The sequence below is a fragment of the Trematosphaeria pertusa genome (genome assembly GCF_010094035.1).
Source record: "Trematosphaeria pertusa strain CBS 122368 unplaced genomic scaffold BU26scaffold_9, whole genome shotgun sequence".
Classification (NCBI taxonomy): Eukaryota; Fungi; Ascomycota; class Dothideomycetes; order Pleosporales; family Trematosphaeriaceae; genus Trematosphaeria; species Trematosphaeria pertusa.
Window position 1 is genome coordinate 581,361 of NW_022987220.1, and position 17,467 is coordinate 598,827.

General features: G+C 53.8%; 9 protein-coding genes across 9 annotated transcripts; 4 read left to right on the forward strand and 5 right to left on the reverse strand.

The window, feature by feature from the left end:
- Window positions 1-743: 743 nt before the first annotated feature.
- BU26DRAFT_343988 (uncharacterized protein) lies at window positions 744-2,614 on the reverse strand. Its single transcript, XM_033822358.1, has 4 exons — window positions 2,167-2,614; window positions 2,101-2,120; window positions 1,472-2,055; window positions 744-1,423 (listed from the first exon to the last, which is right to left on the reverse strand). Exons 1-4 carry the CDS (start codon window positions 2,327-2,329, stop codon window positions 850-852), a joined length of 1,341 nt encoding a protein of 446 aa, XP_033682229.1. The 5' UTR covers window positions 2,330-2,614; the 3' UTR covers window positions 744-849.
- Window positions 2,615-5,203: 2,589 nt separating this feature from the next.
- Window positions 5,204-6,139, reverse strand: BU26DRAFT_407039 (uncharacterized protein; the record flags this gene model as incomplete). Its single annotated transcript, XM_033822874.1, has 1 exon — window positions 5,204-6,139. A coding segment is annotated over one exon (936 nt), but the record flags the coding sequence as incomplete, so codon positions are not given.
- Window positions 6,140-7,224: 1,085 nt separating this feature from the next.
- BU26DRAFT_566211 (uncharacterized protein) lies at window positions 7,225-7,608 on the forward strand (the record flags this gene model as incomplete). Its single annotated transcript, XM_033833484.1, has 1 exon — window positions 7,225-7,608. The coding sequence occupies one exon, from the start codon at window positions 7,225-7,227 to the stop codon at window positions 7,606-7,608; it is 384 nt and encodes a 127-aa protein (XP_033682231.1).
- A 208-nt stretch (window positions 7,609-7,816) lies between these two features.
- On the reverse strand, window positions 7,817-9,937 carry BU26DRAFT_520470 (amidase signature enzyme). Its single transcript, XM_033829297.1, has one exon. It carries the CDS (start codon window positions 9,908-9,910, stop codon window positions 8,144-8,146), a length of 1,767 nt encoding a protein of 588 aa, XP_033682232.1. The 5' UTR covers window positions 9,911-9,937; the 3' UTR covers window positions 7,817-8,143.
- Window positions 9,938-10,406: 469 nt separating this feature from the next.
- BU26DRAFT_520471 (uncharacterized protein) lies at window positions 10,407-11,624 on the forward strand. The gene has a single exon (XM_033829298.1). It carries the CDS (start codon window positions 10,699-10,701, stop codon window positions 11,470-11,472), a length of 774 nt encoding a protein of 257 aa, XP_033682233.1. The 5' UTR covers window positions 10,407-10,698; the 3' UTR covers window positions 11,473-11,624.
- Window positions 11,625-12,504: 880 nt separating this feature from the next.
- Window positions 12,505-13,262, forward strand: BU26DRAFT_506504 (uncharacterized protein; the record flags this gene model as incomplete). The annotated part of the gene is made up of 2 exons (XM_033826916.1): window positions 12,505-12,745; window positions 12,811-13,262. 2 exons carry the CDS (start codon window positions 12,505-12,507, stop codon window positions 13,260-13,262), a joined length of 693 nt encoding a protein of 230 aa, XP_033682234.1.
- Window positions 13,263-13,406: 144 nt separating this feature from the next.
- BU26DRAFT_520473 (uncharacterized protein) lies at window positions 13,407-13,784 on the forward strand. The gene has a single exon (XM_033829299.1). The coding sequence runs from the start codon at window positions 13,466-13,468 to the stop codon at window positions 13,637-13,639; it is 174 nt and encodes a 57-aa protein (XP_033682235.1). The 5' UTR covers window positions 13,407-13,465; the 3' UTR covers window positions 13,640-13,784.
- Window positions 13,785-13,792: 8 nt separating this feature from the next.
- Window positions 13,793-14,324, reverse strand: BU26DRAFT_486747 (ergosterol biosynthesis protein-like protein Erg28; the record flags this gene model as incomplete). The annotated part of the gene is made up of 2 exons (XM_033825925.1): window positions 14,194-14,324; window positions 13,793-14,146 (listed from the first exon to the last, which is right to left on the reverse strand). The coding sequence occupies exons 1-2, from the start codon at window positions 14,233-14,235 to the stop codon at window positions 13,793-13,795; spliced, it is 396 nt and encodes a 131-aa protein (XP_033682236.1). The 5' UTR covers window positions 14,236-14,324.
- Window positions 14,325-15,004: 680 nt separating this feature from the next.
- On the reverse strand, window positions 15,005-15,510 carry BU26DRAFT_566216 (uncharacterized protein; the record flags this gene model as incomplete). The annotated part of the gene is made up of 2 exons (XM_033833485.1): window positions 15,005-15,297; window positions 15,351-15,510. 2 exons carry the CDS (start codon window positions 15,508-15,510, stop codon window positions 15,005-15,007), a joined length of 453 nt encoding a protein of 150 aa, XP_033682237.1.
- Window positions 15,511-17,467: the final 1,957 nt, after the last annotated feature.

A 17,467-nucleotide genomic window follows, 5' to 3' on the forward strand; every position in this document is an offset into this window, starting at 1 on the left:
CCGCTCAAACAAAACCGTTCAACTCAACACGTGAAATTCGTCCGCACTCCCTCACCCCCCAAAGCCCACAGTAAAATGTTGAGCGGCAGGGAAGCGCGGCCAACAAAGCTCCCCTCGGCGAGCGAGGAGATAGCCATGTTCTTCATACGGTAGGTAGCTCTGCCTGCGTCGATCGCAGAGCCGTATCGTGACGTCTGCGCCGCGCGCGGATCGCCACGGCCCACCCACTCGTGGCCGCACGCGCCGCCGCGACTGGCATGGAGCACGCGGGACGTAGCGTGGCTCAACAAGAGCAGAGCAGGGGCGGGCGGTGATGATGGGCGCAGGGATGTGATAGGGCATCCCTGTGCTCATCAACGGCGCGCGGGATGGTATACAGTGTGGCGGTGTGAGTCGAATATCGGCGAGCTCGGGGAAGTTCGAATTGGCTTAGGCGGCAATGGGTGCAGTGCCGGACTGCGGGGCGAGATTGGGAAGGAGTATCCGAAGTTGATATCTTTCGAGGTTTGTCGAATGGGGAGGCGCCGAGGGAGGACATGCTTGACGAGCCATGTGCGGACGTTGAGGCCCAACGGCCGAGATGCAGGGTCCTTAAGGGAGCGTAGATGAACTGCGGTATCCACGGCTTGTGCCGTCATCCCAGGCTGGGCTGATAAGGATGCATCCGGGCCCGGGGTCTTGGGTTGGCGAACGCATGGCGAGTAGATATCACATCGGCGCAGGCGTTCTCTTTCAGTAGCAGCCTAGGACATGTGATCCAGCACATTCTATCGAGCTGCGCCGTGCCAAGCTCGACACTCTCTGCCCATCGTGAACGCACGTGACTCTCCTCTTCCTCCCCACGTGCGTCTACCACGCCGCTTCCGGCCTCCCACTCCCGCCCCCAAACGGACTCCCCGGATTCGTGTGGTTACTAATCCTGACATCGACCGTCTTCTTAATCGTCTTGAAGTACACGGGCGTCACCTTCATCTGCGTCGCACACTTGACCGTAGCGAGCGAGAAGCGCGAGAACTCTGTGCGCGCCGGCGAAACAGGGCTCACACAGGTCGCGGCATCGTCGACGCTGAAGAGGGTTTCGCGCATTGCGGCGGCGGTGTATGTATCGTAGGAGAGGTGCGAGATTGGGCGGTCTCGGGAGGGGTTGCGGGTCAGGGTCGTGATGAAGGTGGGGGCTGTGGTTATTTGGGAGAGCGGTGCGCGCGGGAGGGGTTTCTCGACGGAGGGACGGGGGACGGGGGCGGTCAGGGCGGGGCTGAAGAGCTGCTTTTCCGAGAGGTATTCGGTGGATGAGGCGCTTGATAGCCACCTCTCGTGGGCGTTGCGGTGCGCGTGCTGGAGAGTTTTGCCTTGCATGTATTGGATGAGGCGAGGGAAGGTTGGGCAACAGGCGACGTAGATGACGGAGGTGAGTTCGGCGAGGCTGAGGGTGTTAGCAGGGCCTTCTGGCTAGTTGGATTACTGGACTTACGCCCATAGATGCATAGGCCAAATGGCAGCCGTGAAGTCCGGGTTGCCGTCGACGTTTACCCCGTAGACGAGCCGGCAAGCACTAGCGACGCATGCGAAGCTGCCTACGCTGAAAACCAGGGCGACCAATGTCTTCCGTTTTGCGGTCAGATGCAGCCTGCTGACACCCCATACCGCGAAAAGCAAGATGGCAACATCGGAAGTGAGGTTGATAGTTCCCGTAGCAATGATAGTTGCATTCTGCGAAATGCATTCCCCCGGCAGCGAAGGGTCAGAGATCTTTGCGCGAGGCATGCAAGCAAAGATGTGCGCGAAGAACATAGCCGTGTAGCAGACGGCATTCAGCACGATCAGCACCCGTACGCCCCAGTAGATCAGCTTCTTCCGAACACCGGAAAACATTCGATCGATCTGGACGAGGATTGCGAACTTGGCGGCGAACATTATCGGGGCGTAGATAATTTCGAGAATATTGGAGTAGAGATACGCGCGCTTGAGGGCTTCAGCGGTTATGGTCCAAATATGATCGCCTAGGCCAGCGGTGGCACCGACGAAGAGAAGAGCTGCGAAAGAGCCGAAGCCAATCTGAGATGTTAGCCTGCTGCTTCGGAACGGGTTGCTCAGACATACTCCTGCGAAGACGACGGCGCCTGTAGTGGTTAGTGACGTCTCATTCCATTGTGGTAGGACACCTACAGTCATCTACTTGCGTATGCCTCAAGTCAACAACCTTCGTATACATGCGCGCAAACACCGCCGATGCTGTCAAGAACAGACATATCGTAGCCGCCGCAATTAGATCTGCTGGTATCGAGGTAGTATCCGCCATACTCGTCGCTCGCAACCGAATCGTTGGCATTCTGAAGGAGTGGACGCGAAGCCTCGCAACCAAAGAACACCTATCCAGCTATATTATAATATACAAGAAGTGAAATGAGTCGCGATATGACGCTACGGCGCAGCAGGTAGGACCAACATATATTGCTAGAAGGCGCTCCACGTGGCATCGGCGTAGTTTCAAAACTTGGGGTGGTTCCCGTGGTAGATAACCGATTGGAAGTAAGCCGCATTATTACCGAATGGGGTATTGATGACTTGAACTCAGGTTCAAGAAGGCGTAAATGGAGTGTTGGCGTGCATTGTTATAGCTGTGTTATTCTCCGGGCGGGATTCTATGTAGATCGCTGTTGATGAAACGCGCCGTTGGAAGGCCTCTGCATATCCAAGAGCTCTTCGGTGCAGGTATAGAAGAGTAAGGGAGGTGTTGGTGGATTCGCGTTTCTGCGAGGCTGAGGGCCTGAAGTAGACTAGTGGCATCTTGTCGGTCACCGAACAGGGGTGTTGGCGTAAGAGACCTGAGAACAGCGTCATATACGAGTAGGGATCCAATAGGAAAAAAGAAGATATCGCAATTACGGCGATTACTTGGACTATCGGCGGCCGGCTTGCAGGAGCACAGCCGCTTGTGGTTGCCCCTTACCTAGGGAGCAACCTGTGGATGTCGTCCTCAATGCGAGGCTGGTAAAGCCTAGTGCTGTGCCGCTGTGAGCATGATGAGAAGGCTTCCGGAGAAAACATATGTTCAACGTGAAGGGACAGGATTTTAGAGGGGTTCCTTCTCGGTAGGCTAAATGGGTGCGGGCTATCGTCGAGTCACCCCTAGATACTCGTGAGCGGTTGAGAGCATTGAAGGAACAAACACGAGACTGTGCCACGCAACCGCAGCCAAAAGCCCATGTTTCAGGATACAGTGAGACATATGAGGTAGACAAGAGTTGGGGTGTTGAATGACGGTGGGGACAGGATGACGGAGTGACGGGTTGGGATTTTCGAGAGATGAGCTAACCCACTTTTAGCTAGCGCATGATCCGTGCTGGGATCTATTTATGGATCCAAAACTCAAAGTTCGCGGGTCGTCACCACAGGGTCTCAACAAACAGTTTGACGGAGCATCTTTGATTTCTCTCTTCCTGTCATGTGATTAATAAATGCCACCGTTTCTCATAAACTGCGACTGGAGATCCTTCCATCCCCTAACGTGAACGCCAAGAGCGTCGCCACGGAGGTCGCCCGAGCCCCATTCACGACGCCCTTCATGGGTCGGAGATTAAAGCATATGCGGCCTTCGCATCATTCCTTGAGCATTTCAACGCATCCCGCATCTCCAGCCATCTCTAGGCCACAGCTACGCCGTCTTCCAGAAGAAGTCTTCGACGTTCTTGCCCTCGCATGCCGACACGATGGAGTCGCGCATCATTAGCAGCGCCGAATGATCTTTCAAACCAGCAGCGAGCTTCTTATTCTTCATCCTGAAATCCACATCCTGCGCCGTACGCATATGCAGATTCATCCCGTTCCGGATGCCATCATGGACCCCTACGCCCAACTCGAACACCTGGTGTCGGAGCTCTTTCGGGATACCGCTACCGCCAGGAGCACAGTACTTCCTCGTAATATCTAGAAATACATCCAAGGCCAGCATGTATACTTTGAAGTAGTTGACCCTGGCAATGGGGAAAGCACCTGTGAACTCGGGCAGGAGACGTGCTGATGCGCTCGTGAGGATATCTGAGAGCGGGAACTCTTCTTGTAGACGCGCCGGCAGGTAGGGGTCCCAACGAGCGCTCTTCCGGCCGTGATTGCCGGGAAGGTCGGAGGCGATTCCATTCCAGAAGGCTGGATTGCCATGATTTCCTTTTGTCTCCAACCGATGCGATGTGAACGCGCACATGTCCCATGAGTCAATCCGAGCTGAGCTCGAAAATGCGAAATTCCTAGCCGACGACTCATTCTGAGATAGAACAAGCCCGACACCCCTCTCACGCTCTATTTTGGCGCCGCGAAATATTTGCAATAGCTGAGTAAACCGTCTCGTAGGTCGGTCTTTCCCCAGGAAGACTTGACACTGGAACTGGTCGCAAAGGTGCTCCAGGAGTGCAAATTTTGGACACGGTACACCCACCTGCTGTATCATGTTGTACAGATGCAGAAGCGCGCCGAAGATGCCTCGTTGGTTCAAGAGTTGCAGTCCGAACGCTTGCGCATTGCCAAGGATCGTGCTGATGTGGTTTCCGGCGACCCAAGGCGATTGATGGTATAAATCGAAGACCACTCTCGAGGAGAAGACCTTTAGAGACCTGATGTGTCGGTCAAGTTCCTGCGCCATCTCGCCGTGAATAAGGCCGTAGAGATCCTCCTTCTGGTCCACGGCGTCGCTGAGTCGCTCCATCTCTGTTCGTACCTCGTTGGCGAGTTGGAGCGCACGTAGCCGGAGGTTGACCCTGGGTTTGTCTTTCGTCTCAGCCCAGACAAAGGATTTGGCGGTTTCCAGGAGCAAGTTTAGCCCGAGTACCAAGCTGCAAGGTGTTGCTTTGAGATCAACCCTGAGGGCGAGCGCCTCCAGATAGAGAGGGATAGTACCGAGATGCTTCGGCTTGCACTCCGTGCGAGATAGCTGGACGATGCTTCGAAGCACAGATTCGGTCGCCTTTAGGGCCGGGGCATATCGCCGTTCATAACACTTCATCTTAAACCTCCCTTGTTCGTCGGCGGACACAGCATCGATCCTCTTGTAATATTCCTCCCATTCCTTCTCAAAATTCTCCCCGTGCTCAGGGCATTTACCGTACATCTTATCAAACTCAAAGTTCAAGTTATTTTCGGCCTCGACCTCTTCAGCTCGCGTACGGAAGTAGTTGGCAAGGGGCTGCTTGTCGGTGCCAGCTATCCACTCGTCATCCCTGAGCTTCACGAAGAACGTGAGAAAAGCCATAGTGGGCCAAGTGAGTGCGCCACCATACGTAAGCTCTTGATACTCGTCAGTCGTCTGGCCTTTCCAGAAATCCGATGTCGTAGGTTCGAACAGCCTGGTCCCAGTTCGCCTGATGTTGGACTCTCTAGCTTTTAAGAAGGTCCCCCATAAGCCCAAAAAGTTGTCAAAGAGTGTGTCGTATCCGGCGGCCGTATACTTTATCATCTCGAACCCAAGGTCGGTAAGCCAACCGGCGAAGGGCACAGGCAGCGATTCTTCGGCGACCTTTCTCCAAAGCTCCTTGAGAAAGGCAATGACGCTCTCGACCTGGAGAAGGTATGTATGTATTGCAAAGACAGACTCCATGGGATCATCCTCAATGGCAGATGGCTGCGCACTTGAGAGAACTTCATCTTTATCGTATCTGAGCTCTGGTACGAATGCGTCGTCGAAATCAGGCTCCTGCTCGATGATGTCGCTCAGTATCTCAAAGCGATTGGAGCTTCCAATTCGGGGCGTGGCAGATGAAGGCGGGGTCTCTTTTACTTTCTCGCAGCCAGCTTCAGGCCGCGGAAACAGCACGTCGTACGCCTTCGCGAGCACCTCGTTGAAGAACTTGTGCCGCTCCGTTGATTCCGCCGTCGCCTCCGAATTTCGGTCTTGATTGCCCTCATAGTACGCCGTGAGCTTCCTCCGATTCACCAGGACGAGTTTGAAGGCGCGCTGAATGTCAGTCGGTGGTTCGATGTGCGCTGAGCCAATCTCTTGCGCGAGCTCTAATATTCGCCGAACGGGGAGTCGGATCGACTCTGGTGCGTCGCTGCTCTTGAGCGTACCCTGCGAGGCCAACCAGTCAATAAGAACGGTGGTGCTCCTCTTGTACGTCTGGTATACGGCGTGAAGAGAAGCGGAGAGCCGCGTCTTTGGGGCTGGAGTCGTCGACATATCCTGCCGGAAGAAGCTGGCGTCGCTTCCTCCAGGCTAACAACAGGATAGGCCTAGCGGCTTGGCACCGGTAGCCCTCAACCACCACGGAGCTCGAAAATGTATCGATTGTAGCCGCTGCCGCGAAATGGATTAGAAGCGGCGAGGATTCGATAAATGGTAGGCGTGCGGGCGTGGTTGACGAGAATAAAGGTTGCACGACGTAGTGCAGGGATAAAAGTAGGTACTGTACCTAGGTATATAAGGAAGCTCCGCAAGGGCCCCAGCTATGACCCACACCTTGGGCTTTCACATACTACAAAAAATGGCGGACACGAGAGCGAGCGTCCTCTATCGAAATAGCGTCTATAAACTCGCGCTTGCAGCTGCTGCTCATGTATGTTGGTTCCGCGCCGTCGCCAGTGGCTCACGAAACCTTGCGCCTCGGCCATCCAGCCATCTCACGGCTTTGCAAGATCAGCGAACTACTCGAAAGTCCGATATTCGAGCATGATTGACTGGCTCTTCGCTAGTGCATGATTTCGAGCGTTGCCGATCTCCACGCACTTGTAATTTTCGCATATGGGTTAACTCTGGCACGCAACTTTTTGGACAAAGCTAAAAAGATGCCGAAACAGGACAATTCCTTCGCAAGTCCAGTTCGAACGATTCCTCTAGCCGTGTCTCAAAATTCCACGTTGTTCGGCTCCACTTATTAATTTTCCCACCCACGTCAACGTTCCTGATGTCAGTTCTATTCGGGCAAGCCTACCACTCATACAACGGCTTCTCAACCTTGGAACACTCTCAATAATTTGGACCCTTTCTTGGCCCACAACGCTTTATTCCTCCACAAGTCCTTCATCCACCTTCCCGCACACTAGCAACCACCGTCCACGCTTCCTATACCAACCACTGCACGCGCAAGAATCCCGCAAGTGCATCAACGCCGCCACAACTCCGCGATACACCTCGAAGCACCTCCAGCTTCCCCATCCGCACCCCGTTCCCCGCGAAACGCGCACCTCCGCAACACACACCAAAGCCCCCCAGCCTCCCCGATCCCCACCCAACCCACAATGTCTCTCCCACCCACCGAGCGCTCGCCCCTCCGCCCCGACACCATGCGCTACACCAGCTACACCGAGTCCTCCGAGCGGCACTACGTCGACATCGACACCTCCACGGACATCGAAGCCGCCGCCGCCGCCGACCGCCGCCAGCGCGACGACGCCATGTCCAGATTCTGGAGCGACTTCGAGCACGGCGTGCTTCCGGGATACGAAGACGCTGTGACGCCGCCGGCTTACGAGGAAGAAGAAGGAGCTGAAGGAGGGGGTGTGGGCTGCTGGCAGCGGGTGAGGAGGCTTTGGTGGGCTGTGCTGCTTTTTGTTGGTGGGGAGGTGTGCATTTTGTATGTTATGTTTTGGGTGGTGAAGGGGAGGGGGAAGGAGGGACGGTAGTGGGGGCCTGGGGGATGAGGGTTTGCGCGGGCGGGGGCGGAATGCGGTGTTTTTGTTGGAGGGTTAATATTATGGGTCACTTTACTTAGGGCATTGGAGGAGTGCAGGCTGGGTAATGGGCTGCTGAAGAGGGAGAGGTAGTTTTTAGCGAAACCAAACTCGGGGCTTCTGTGGCGCTGGTCGAGTGGCACGTGAATTGATTGAGTGACCAACTTAGAGTCCAGAGCTTTGTGTAACCGTTCATCAAGACCGGACTCCTCCCCATGCCATCAAGCTAATTATTGCTAATGCATCCGTCTGCCTCTCTCAATTTTGTCCTCTTGAAGGCCGCCGTCTCCCACCCAGGGAGCCGGCACCGAGAAGGCCCCGAGTGCACTTCCCATCATCGCGAACTTCGGTTCCACATTTTCAACGTTGAGAGCCGGCAGAAATCTGAGAATGATACAGCAAAGTGGCAAATATGAAAGGTAGTGTGGCATCAGCGAGCGAAAATTGCTAAGTACCCTGAAGCCCCGCGGGCTACCCAATACCAATCCTACAAATTCCTCACCGGAACATTCCTCTCCAAGTACCCATACCACCTAGGCAGGGTCCTCTTAGCCTCCGTCCCACTGCTAAACTGCAGGTCCTCTATCGCACTCGCCCACTTTAGTAAGTTCCCCTCGCTCCACGCAGTGCCCATAAGCGCAAGTCCAAAAGGCATGCCAGTCTCCGTATGCACCCCCGCGGGGAGCGTGATCATGGGGTATCCAGCCTGGGCCGCAATTTGGTATGTTTGGCCGATGTCCGGTGGCACAAGGAGTGCATCGAGGGGCTGGCCGTTGTTCGCGAGCGCAGCGTCAATACCCTCTTCGCGAGTGCTGCGCTGGCAGAACGAGAGCGCTTGGTAGTATGTTTCGTCCATTACTCCTTTTGTTTCGAGACTAGCGAGGAAACCGTCCTGCCCAGAGTAGAAAGCTGGGATGCCTAAAGGCCATGGATTGCCGCCTTCTGTGCCGTCATTTGCGTAGTTGTATGCTACGATATCTTCGAGACTGCGGATATCTGTGTTCTCGAGCTCGGAGAGATATGCTTTGATGTTGTTGTAGAAGTCCACTTTCACGACGGTGTATTCGGATTCGTTGGGATAACCGCGCGTGCTGCCGTAGTCCCAGTTCCAGCCATCGGGAGAGACAATGGTTTCGTAATTGGGCAGCTCGGTGTTGTTGATTACAGTAGCACCGGCGGATTCGATGAGAGAGATTAGAGTGAGGAGAATCGCTTGCTGTTCTTCGTCTGCGTAGACCCAGAAGCTATTCCATGGAAGGCCGAATGTGGCGTTTTGGAGCGCAGACCTGTCAGTGAGGAACTGCATGTATCCACCTGCCGGTGTCTTTCCTTCCTGTGCGATGGTATAATTGTCGCGTTCATCAATGCCGTAGATGGCGTCAAATGCGTATGCGGCATCGCGGAGCGTCTTGCCGAACGTGCCCACGGAGTCTTGGTGAATGCTCTCTGGAACCACGCCAGCTCTCGAAGTCATGCCGACAGTCGGTTTAATACCCACGATCGCGTTTCGCTCTGCCGGATTGATGACGCTGCCATCAGTTTCTGTGCCCAAAGCAAACGACACTACATTGGCCGCTACGGCAGCCGCGCTTCCCGAACTACTTCCTCCAGGGTTGAGAGTCAGATTGTATGGACTTCTCGCCTGCCCTCCTCTTGGTGAATACCCTTCAGAGTAGTTGTTTGAACGCATATCAGCCCACTCACTCAATGTAGCCTTTCCCATGAGAAGCGCGCCAGCCTGCCTCAGCTTTGCAACCACATGCGCATCTCTCGGTACCACGCTCCCAAGCAACATCCAGCTTCCCGCCGTCGTTTCCATCTGATCTTTCGTAGCGATGTTATCTTTGACGACGAACGGGATGCCATGGAGCGGCCCGCGCACGTGCCCGGCTTGCCGCTCGGCATCTAGTCCTGCTGCGATATCCTCCGCATCCGGATTGAGCTCGATGATCGAATTGATATATTCATCGACCTGTTGTATCCTCTTGATATAGCACTTCAGCAGTTGCACCGAAGTCAGGGTCCCGTCGCTCATATAGCCCTGTAGCTGGTCGATGGTGGCTTCTTCCACGGTAATACCATGGCATGCGGGCATGGGAAAGAGGCCCGGAGTATCCGCACTCCCAATGGGAGGAAAATAGTATGGGTAAGGCGTCTGTAAAGGGTCAATCGCCAACACGCTCTCGTTCTGCGCCCAAGACGTCTTGGAAAGCGCGAGAAGAAGAAGGACAGATGCGAACACCGGCGGAGCCATGATGAAGGGACGAAGAGCGAAGGAAACGAAACAAGGAAACATAGATCCAGCGACCGGGATCCGTCTGATTTTTGTACCCGTACCTGCATGCATGCTGCTTGGACCTACCTAGAAAATCGGCGCCGCCGATAGCGATCTGAAGACCCCGCACCATCGCTGATAAGGTACGAGCCGGACGTCAACGGCGGACAGAATTTTGGCGAAGTATGACGCATTGTCCATTGTGGGAGCAACAGAACAAGTACCTAAGTAGGTGATCGATGAGAGAAAGGGGGACGTCTGTGGGAGCCGACAAAGTGTTGTGGTCGAAAACGAGTCATGTCCAAAAGGGGCTTAGCAGGAGGTCCATGCTTTCCACCCGTCTTTGCACCCTCATTACGCCCCACACCCACTCCAGCTCCTCAACATGAACCGGAACCCAGATCTATGCTGTTTCGCGATGTGGAGCGAAGTGCGAACGAGGTGTGTTGGGGAGAGGCCATCAGTGAGTACTTGTCTTGGCGTCGGGATGACGCAGAGCGTCTGCATCGTCATTTGGAAGGACTCATAGAACAACATATAAAGGATTTCCTACCTTATCGAAGCCCATTTCTCCTTCAAGTCTTTTGATATTCCAAGTATACTATTAGAAAGCCAAATTTCATACTTTTCAGCGGCCAGAACCATACTTCGCGCAGCCGACATATCTACACCCTCCGCAAGCCCGCACCATAACACATTTAACATCGGAGTATTATCACCCCCAGCTGCTATCCGGAAACCTCTGTCTGGTCCACACATCGCCGAACATGCCATCGTCTGGCAACCACTACGAACGCGCCTTCGTGGTCATCCCCAGGTGCGAAGAGGGTGGGGACAGCGCCATAGAGGAATTCGATGGACACGTTGCGGAATATGACGAAGATTACAGCCGCCGATATATTCCTCGGCCGTCTCCCCATCCTTTACCAGGGCGGAGAGGGCGGTTTAGCCGTGGGGGGAACATGGACGACTACTATGACGAAGATTCCAACCGTCGATATACTCGTCGGTCGTCTCCCCCTCCTTCAGCAAGGCGAGAAGGGCGGTTTGGCCGCGGGGAGGATGTAGGCGACTACTACGGCGAAGATTCCAGCGGTCGATATACTCGTCGGCCGTCTTCTCCCCATCGTCCTTTTGTGGGGTTTAGCGGTGCAGGGGATTCAGACAACTACCGCCACGAAAGGCTTCCCAGAACGAGCAGGACAGTCAGTTACGATAAAGAACTGGATGACTACCATCACATAAGGCCTCCCAGACACAGCAGAACCTACCCCCACGAACCCCAGCCCCAGCGGTATGATGCGCCCTCTGCAGAGCCCTCGCGCTCATATGCATCGCACTATCCGGAATTCTACAATCCTCGGGTGGGTATGCACCCAGTGGTTGTACGAGAAGGCCATCACGATCCGGCCGAGGCCGAAAGAGGGCGGCGCAGATGTGAAGCGGAAGCACAATGGCGGGAAGAGCCCAGACAGAGACATGAGGCAACAAATCGGGTGGAGCAATGGTTGGCTCAGACCGAGGAAGAGGGCAGGCGATGATAAGCGGAGGAGCAATCTCATTTACGGAGCGAGCCTATGCTCGAGGTTCAAAGTCATATGCAGGTATTGAGCGATTGGGGAAACCCAATGCGGTGATAAGGCGGGCGTAGCCTTCTTCCGGAGAGCAGACTCCCCGTGCTTTCTTAGTTGTATGTAGAGGTTATGGGTTTGTAGAGGTAGTTTTATACCCATAGTTTGCTTATTCCTTGTTTCCTTATAATAATGTCTTTCTAATTCCCTAACGCATTTATAAACTAACGAAGCGGGTGTGTTTGCTCTCGCTCCATCGAGATTACCGAGGACGCTACCGCGAGGGCGGGCGCGCGGGCTCTAGGCCTTGGGACTTTGGAGCAAGGTTATACACGGTATCGATGCACGGGGCATCATCCTCCAGCCGCAGACTATGGGGCTTGGAGTGATGAGCGCACGGTCCGACTGATACAGTCACTCTTGCGCAACCCAATCATAACCTGCAAAGCTGTACATGGTCCTTTCCAGTAGGGCATGTAGCAGTCATCGTTGGAGTATACGGAGCCCGCTTTCGCGTCGGGTATACGGTCCTGAACCCGCTCAGTGTCCCTTTTCTGAATAATCGCAACGCAACAGTCCGTGAAAATGGGGAAATGACGTCTCACTCTGCAGTTCATTGCAACAGCTTCGCACATGGTTAGTGTGGGCGCAGGGGCGAGTGTGTTGTACGAGCTCCGCCATGATGACGCAGAGTTCCGGCAGAGTCATCGAAAAGGCTCCCCAGGAGGCGGCTTTTGAAAAGATTTTCATTTTTGGCGTCTACGTCAGACAGCACGGACTCGGTGATGCCGCAATCGCCAGAGTAATGAGTCTAGCGAAAGAGTCATCACCGTCATATAAAAGCAACCTCGTCGGCTGTCTCGCCCTTCTCTCTGCCACATCTACCTTCCCCAACTGCTATCCACTGCGCCGGACCGAAGAATCTAAGAGAACTCAACGTACCTACGAGAACCCCAGTCCATTTCCTTTTCACCTAAATACACGATCGCTTTGCAAAGCAGAATGACAACGACGCGAAATACTATACCGCTCGGCTTCGTAGGATCCCAGGACCCTATCTGGGAGCCAGAAACCGAGCCAGAAACCGAGCCAGAAGCCGAGTCAGAAACCGAGCCTGAAGACGTCGCACCCGGTCGCGCCTTCACGGTAGAATTTGGTCAAATAGTTCACCTTAGGGGAAAATTTTCCACCAAATCGGAGGCCGAATATGCGCGCATTGTCTATTACGAGCGGAAGATCATCAGTTAGTATCCTCGCAGCTTCCTGTGGAGTTCCAAGTCTGTGTCGAAGTACTAAAGTATATGGCAGATAGAGCAGCAGTCGTATTCGCTGCGCCGAGAAATGAGCGCCCTCTAAAGTTCGAAGTTCTCGTCCTCGATGAATTGGATCCCGGCAGACAGGTTGATATCCCATATTTTGTGGTCGTTACGAGTCGCGGCGAGGGGAGAGGGCTTCGGTCGGAGGCTCGATCCCACCCGTACTTTTCGGTTCTGGATGCTTTCAAAGACCTCTCTGAATTCTTGGATGGGGTTTGTCCCCCGGAAACGAGCAGACGGACACCTAGCCCAACTTATTGTCCAGAGCGTCGAATTCGGCAGCGCGACATGAACCGACAGACAGGCGGCATGCGGATCATGAGAGCCGGGAATCCATCTAGACACAGAACCGGAGAGCTCAGGAACTTTGCGACTCGCATTCCGGCGGATCCCTCGTACCGGGAAGTCGTCATAAACCCGACCTTTGAACCAGAAGAGATGTGATGGGCAGGAGCAGGTGGGGTCCGAGCCATTCTGATGATCTCTTCCCTGGATTCTGTGGATCATTGCATGGATAATAGCCGTAGTTTGCTATCCGAGGGACGTCTGCTCATTGCATTCTTTAGGAATGGTGGATGAGCAGCTTCAGGAAGACATGGTCTGAGCGGCTAAGGTAGCTTCATCAAACCCGGCGTCTCTATAGATGAATGAAATTGGATGATTATGTTCTTATACCTTCGTATTCTGAAGCCGGAATCAGTGAGCTTTTTGCGTCATTCAAGTCGGGAGACGCACGACGAGTTAACTCGAAGATCGACTTCCACTCAGTTTCCCCGAGTGCAGTTCTAGTTAGCGATGGGAAAAGTGCATGCCGCCTATAAGCCCTCCTCATCAGCATCTAACAGTTCATCCCATCCTCGCGGATGAACAAGGTAGAAAAACCCCGCATACCTCGCCGTTTCCGCAGTGCGAAGACAAGAAACTCTAGTATCGCACCCCATTCTCACTGTCTCGCTCTCATGATCATCCCTCCCCTACCCACCCAAATACCACCCCCTCATCACCACCATCCAAATCAGCCCCACGCCCGCATTCAGAAACGGAAAGCCCGCCTCCCTCCACCTCACCGTCCTATAGAGCAGCAACTCGCTCGCAAAGAGCCACAGCACGCCCACATACGACAGGATCGCGAGATCGTACACCGCCTGGTTCGTGATATCCCAAGCGGCGTATGCGCGAATGGAGGCTGTGTAGATGTTCTTCACGGCGTATACGTGCGCCAAGAGCTGCGTGGGAGGCGGTCGTTGCGGGCCGGAGAAGTGGCGCAGGGCGGCCGAGTGGGAGCCGAGATAGCAGAAGAGGCTGTGGAGGTAGGCTGAGAGGGAGGTCTGCGGGGTGTAAGCAAGTGGTGTGCAGATGGGTTGGAGGGACGTACGTAGATCAGGAAGTAAGGGAGGTAGCCGTCGGGTCGTGGCATCTTGATCGGCTGATTGGTAGAGTATCGTAGTCAAAGCGATACTGACGCACGGCGGGCTAGGTTGGGCTGGGCCGGTGCAAGGAGAGTGGGAGGGGATGTGGTAGAGAAAGCTAATGCGGCGTTTGCGGGGTTAGTCACCGCGCTAGGACTCAAGCGGCTCGCTTAGCTGCCTTCCCGCACCAATAAGAGATGATCGAGACACGCCCACCCCGAACATTTGCTATGTCGTGAAATTTCATCAACCTTGATGCTCACCTTACTCTTCGTATCCAGGACTACTGGAGTTGTGCCATTGGCGGTTCGTAGTTATGTCAACCTTACCACACACACGCGTCTCTAATCCAGTTTTCAGTTTTCAAACACCCTCCACCAAGCAAGAAGCGAAACCGAGGGAAAACGACGAGGCGAATACGAAGAGTACGGTTCGCTATGATAGCGACAGGGAAGTCGACCCCGAGTCTCTGAAGCAAATACTGAAGCCGTTTCGGCTGATGGGTCGAAGGATGGGATAGGTGGCATGGATGCCCTGGAGGCTTTGGTTGCGAAAGACATACGTAAGGCACAAGCCCAAGTCATTTTACGTCAATAGATGGATCTTCACGTATCGTTCTATCCATTCTCATATCCCGTATCACGTTGCCACTCCTTCTGAAAATTGGCACTCAAGGTCCCACAAACCCGCGAAGTACATCCTAAGGAAAGCGCTTTATACTATTCTAACAGCCGTTGAACAGCTCCAGATACACACTGGTTCCGACGACGAGGGTATTTAATCCTCAACTTCGCTTGTAGCGGAATCGGGATCACCCACTACGTCGCTTGTAGCGGATTCAGAATCACCCACTATGTCGCTTGTATCGGAACCGGAATCACACACCGTGTCGCTTGTAATGGATTCGACATCACCCCACAATAGCGTACATATGCGCTCCTCGACAGATTCCAGTAAGCAGAAGGACCGGAACTCCGTGCGGATTAGTCGGCAGGTGAACTGAAGGGGAACTGTGTCGCGGAAATTTTCGCATATGTAAAGGACGGCTCCGTAGATTTGGTTGCGGATTTCTTCAGCGAAAGGGTTAGTCATAGCGATTTATTAATAATCCTGAGATGCTTACCACCGGGGAGATCAAGAAAATTGAGGCGCTTTTCGAGGCGTCTCTTTCGAGGTCGAGGGGGCAGAGCGGGCGGGGATCCGGAAGGCGTATACAGCAGGACTGCTTGTTTGAGATCGAAGTTTTTGCCGCGGCCGGAGGACTGCATGTTGGGAGGTGACATGATGGCTCGATCTCGGTTGCAAAGCAGTTGGAGGTTGTTCGCGATATAGTCTAGTCATGGGAAGCGAGCGGCAGAAAATGCTCTATACCCGAGAGCGCCACTCCCTGAGAGTGAAAGAAATGGAACGGGCACAGGGATTTCTTGAAGACTTGAGCGCGGTGAAACAAAAAGGGGCACGGAACACATCGGGATCGAATTTCTAGGCTCGTATGTGTCTAGGCACTCCTTTGTCGCGCCAGTGAAAGATCGCTCACGTGACATACGAGTAGTACCTTCGTCCAACCGCCTTCCAACGCCAAGCCCCCGAAGCATATATAATCATTCTCCTCACTCTGATTTCCTTCTATACACTCTCTTTTCTCTTCGAAGACACTAAAAGGAAGAGGTTTACTACTCATGTGGGAACTAAAAGCGGCGGCCTTCTGATCCATGTGCTGCGGCGTCTCGGAAAGAGCGAAAGAAACTGTTCCTTTCACATGGGGTTCGTTCAACGTAAGAAGGTCGAGAGCGCAAAGAAAAAGGTGAGCTTATGGGATGTAGCACTGGTCGGTGTTGTCAAAGTGTAGCGGCAAGACCTTCATGGCGACTTGTCGACAAGTTTTCATGCTGTTACATGACACTCCGCGCACATATATTTTGTGCGCTCCTCATGGGCATAAAAGTCCTCTTTCTTCCCTCTCCTTTCCTTTTCTCTACTACAGCGCTCTTTTTGTTCTCCTAAAACCCTGGTACCTGACATGTATGTCTGAAAGATGTCCCAAGTTTCTGATGCGATTTCGGCCTCGGGAAGCTGCCGAAGATACTTGGCATTAGAGATTAGGCGGATAAGTTTGTCCACTAGTACTATCGTCCTTTAGCGGTGATGCTGATGCTCACCACTCTTCCTAATACCCACGCTTGAGTCTTTTAGGCCGCTCACCTTTCCTCAACTCTCGCTTCTCGCGGGTATATTAAGGACGGCTTTCATGGCCTCCTCCACCTCTTCTTCTTTCCACCACCTTACCCATACTTTACTAAAAGCTACGGCGAACAACTCCATGTCTTAAATAGGACAACTCCCCTATTCATGCGCGCCGCCGCGGAACTCTAAAATGTGAAAAACCAGCATGACACGTGGGTTCTGCGCGGCGAGTAAGTTCAAGATTCTGAGTGCCCATGAGGTGCTGCTTGTTTAAATTAGATGATGGGGTAAAACAAGCCGAGTGTGGAAGTACAGGAAGAACGCCGGCGAGTTGAGAGTGAACTCGAAGTGGATCAACTCATATCGATGCCGATAGTGAACGCCGACACGGGTTTAAAAGCCTCCCCGGCTTCGCATTTCTTTCTTCTTCTCCACACCACTCCGCAACATAGCTTTCTAAAAGGCCGCTCAACATGTCTGATGTCTAAAAGCCTCAACGGCATTCAATATAGACGCTGGGGAGAAGACTAAAAATCTCAAACCCAAAGCACCTATGTGCGTGCTCCAGCGGCACGAAAAACCCATTTGACTCGATGTTATGAGTGGACACCCCTTAGCCTGAAAAGCTGGGCAATATAAAGCTATGCGAGGGAGCGCAGCAGTAAACTACACAGGCGAGCCAGAGTCGATGCGAGCGCATGAACGCCAGAGGCCTTCCGTGCCATATCCTCCCAACGACCCCATCCCATGATCTTGATCACGGGCCTTTACTCGCTTGCTGATCCAGCGAGTATATAAAGACGCCCGCTCGCTCATACCTCTTCTTAGCTCTACACCACTCTTCTCACGCTCGAGTCAACTAAAACGAGCGAAAAACGACCCGATGTGCAGACGCGGGGTAAACTTCTACATCTCTCTCCCGGACGAACCAAAACCTAACACAAGAACCAAACATGTGTGCCTTTTCCCCGTGCTCGACCAAATGCCACACAACGCATCCATGCGCGAAACCGGCACTTATCAAGGTCTCCAAAAGCCCGAGCGAAAAGCGCGAAA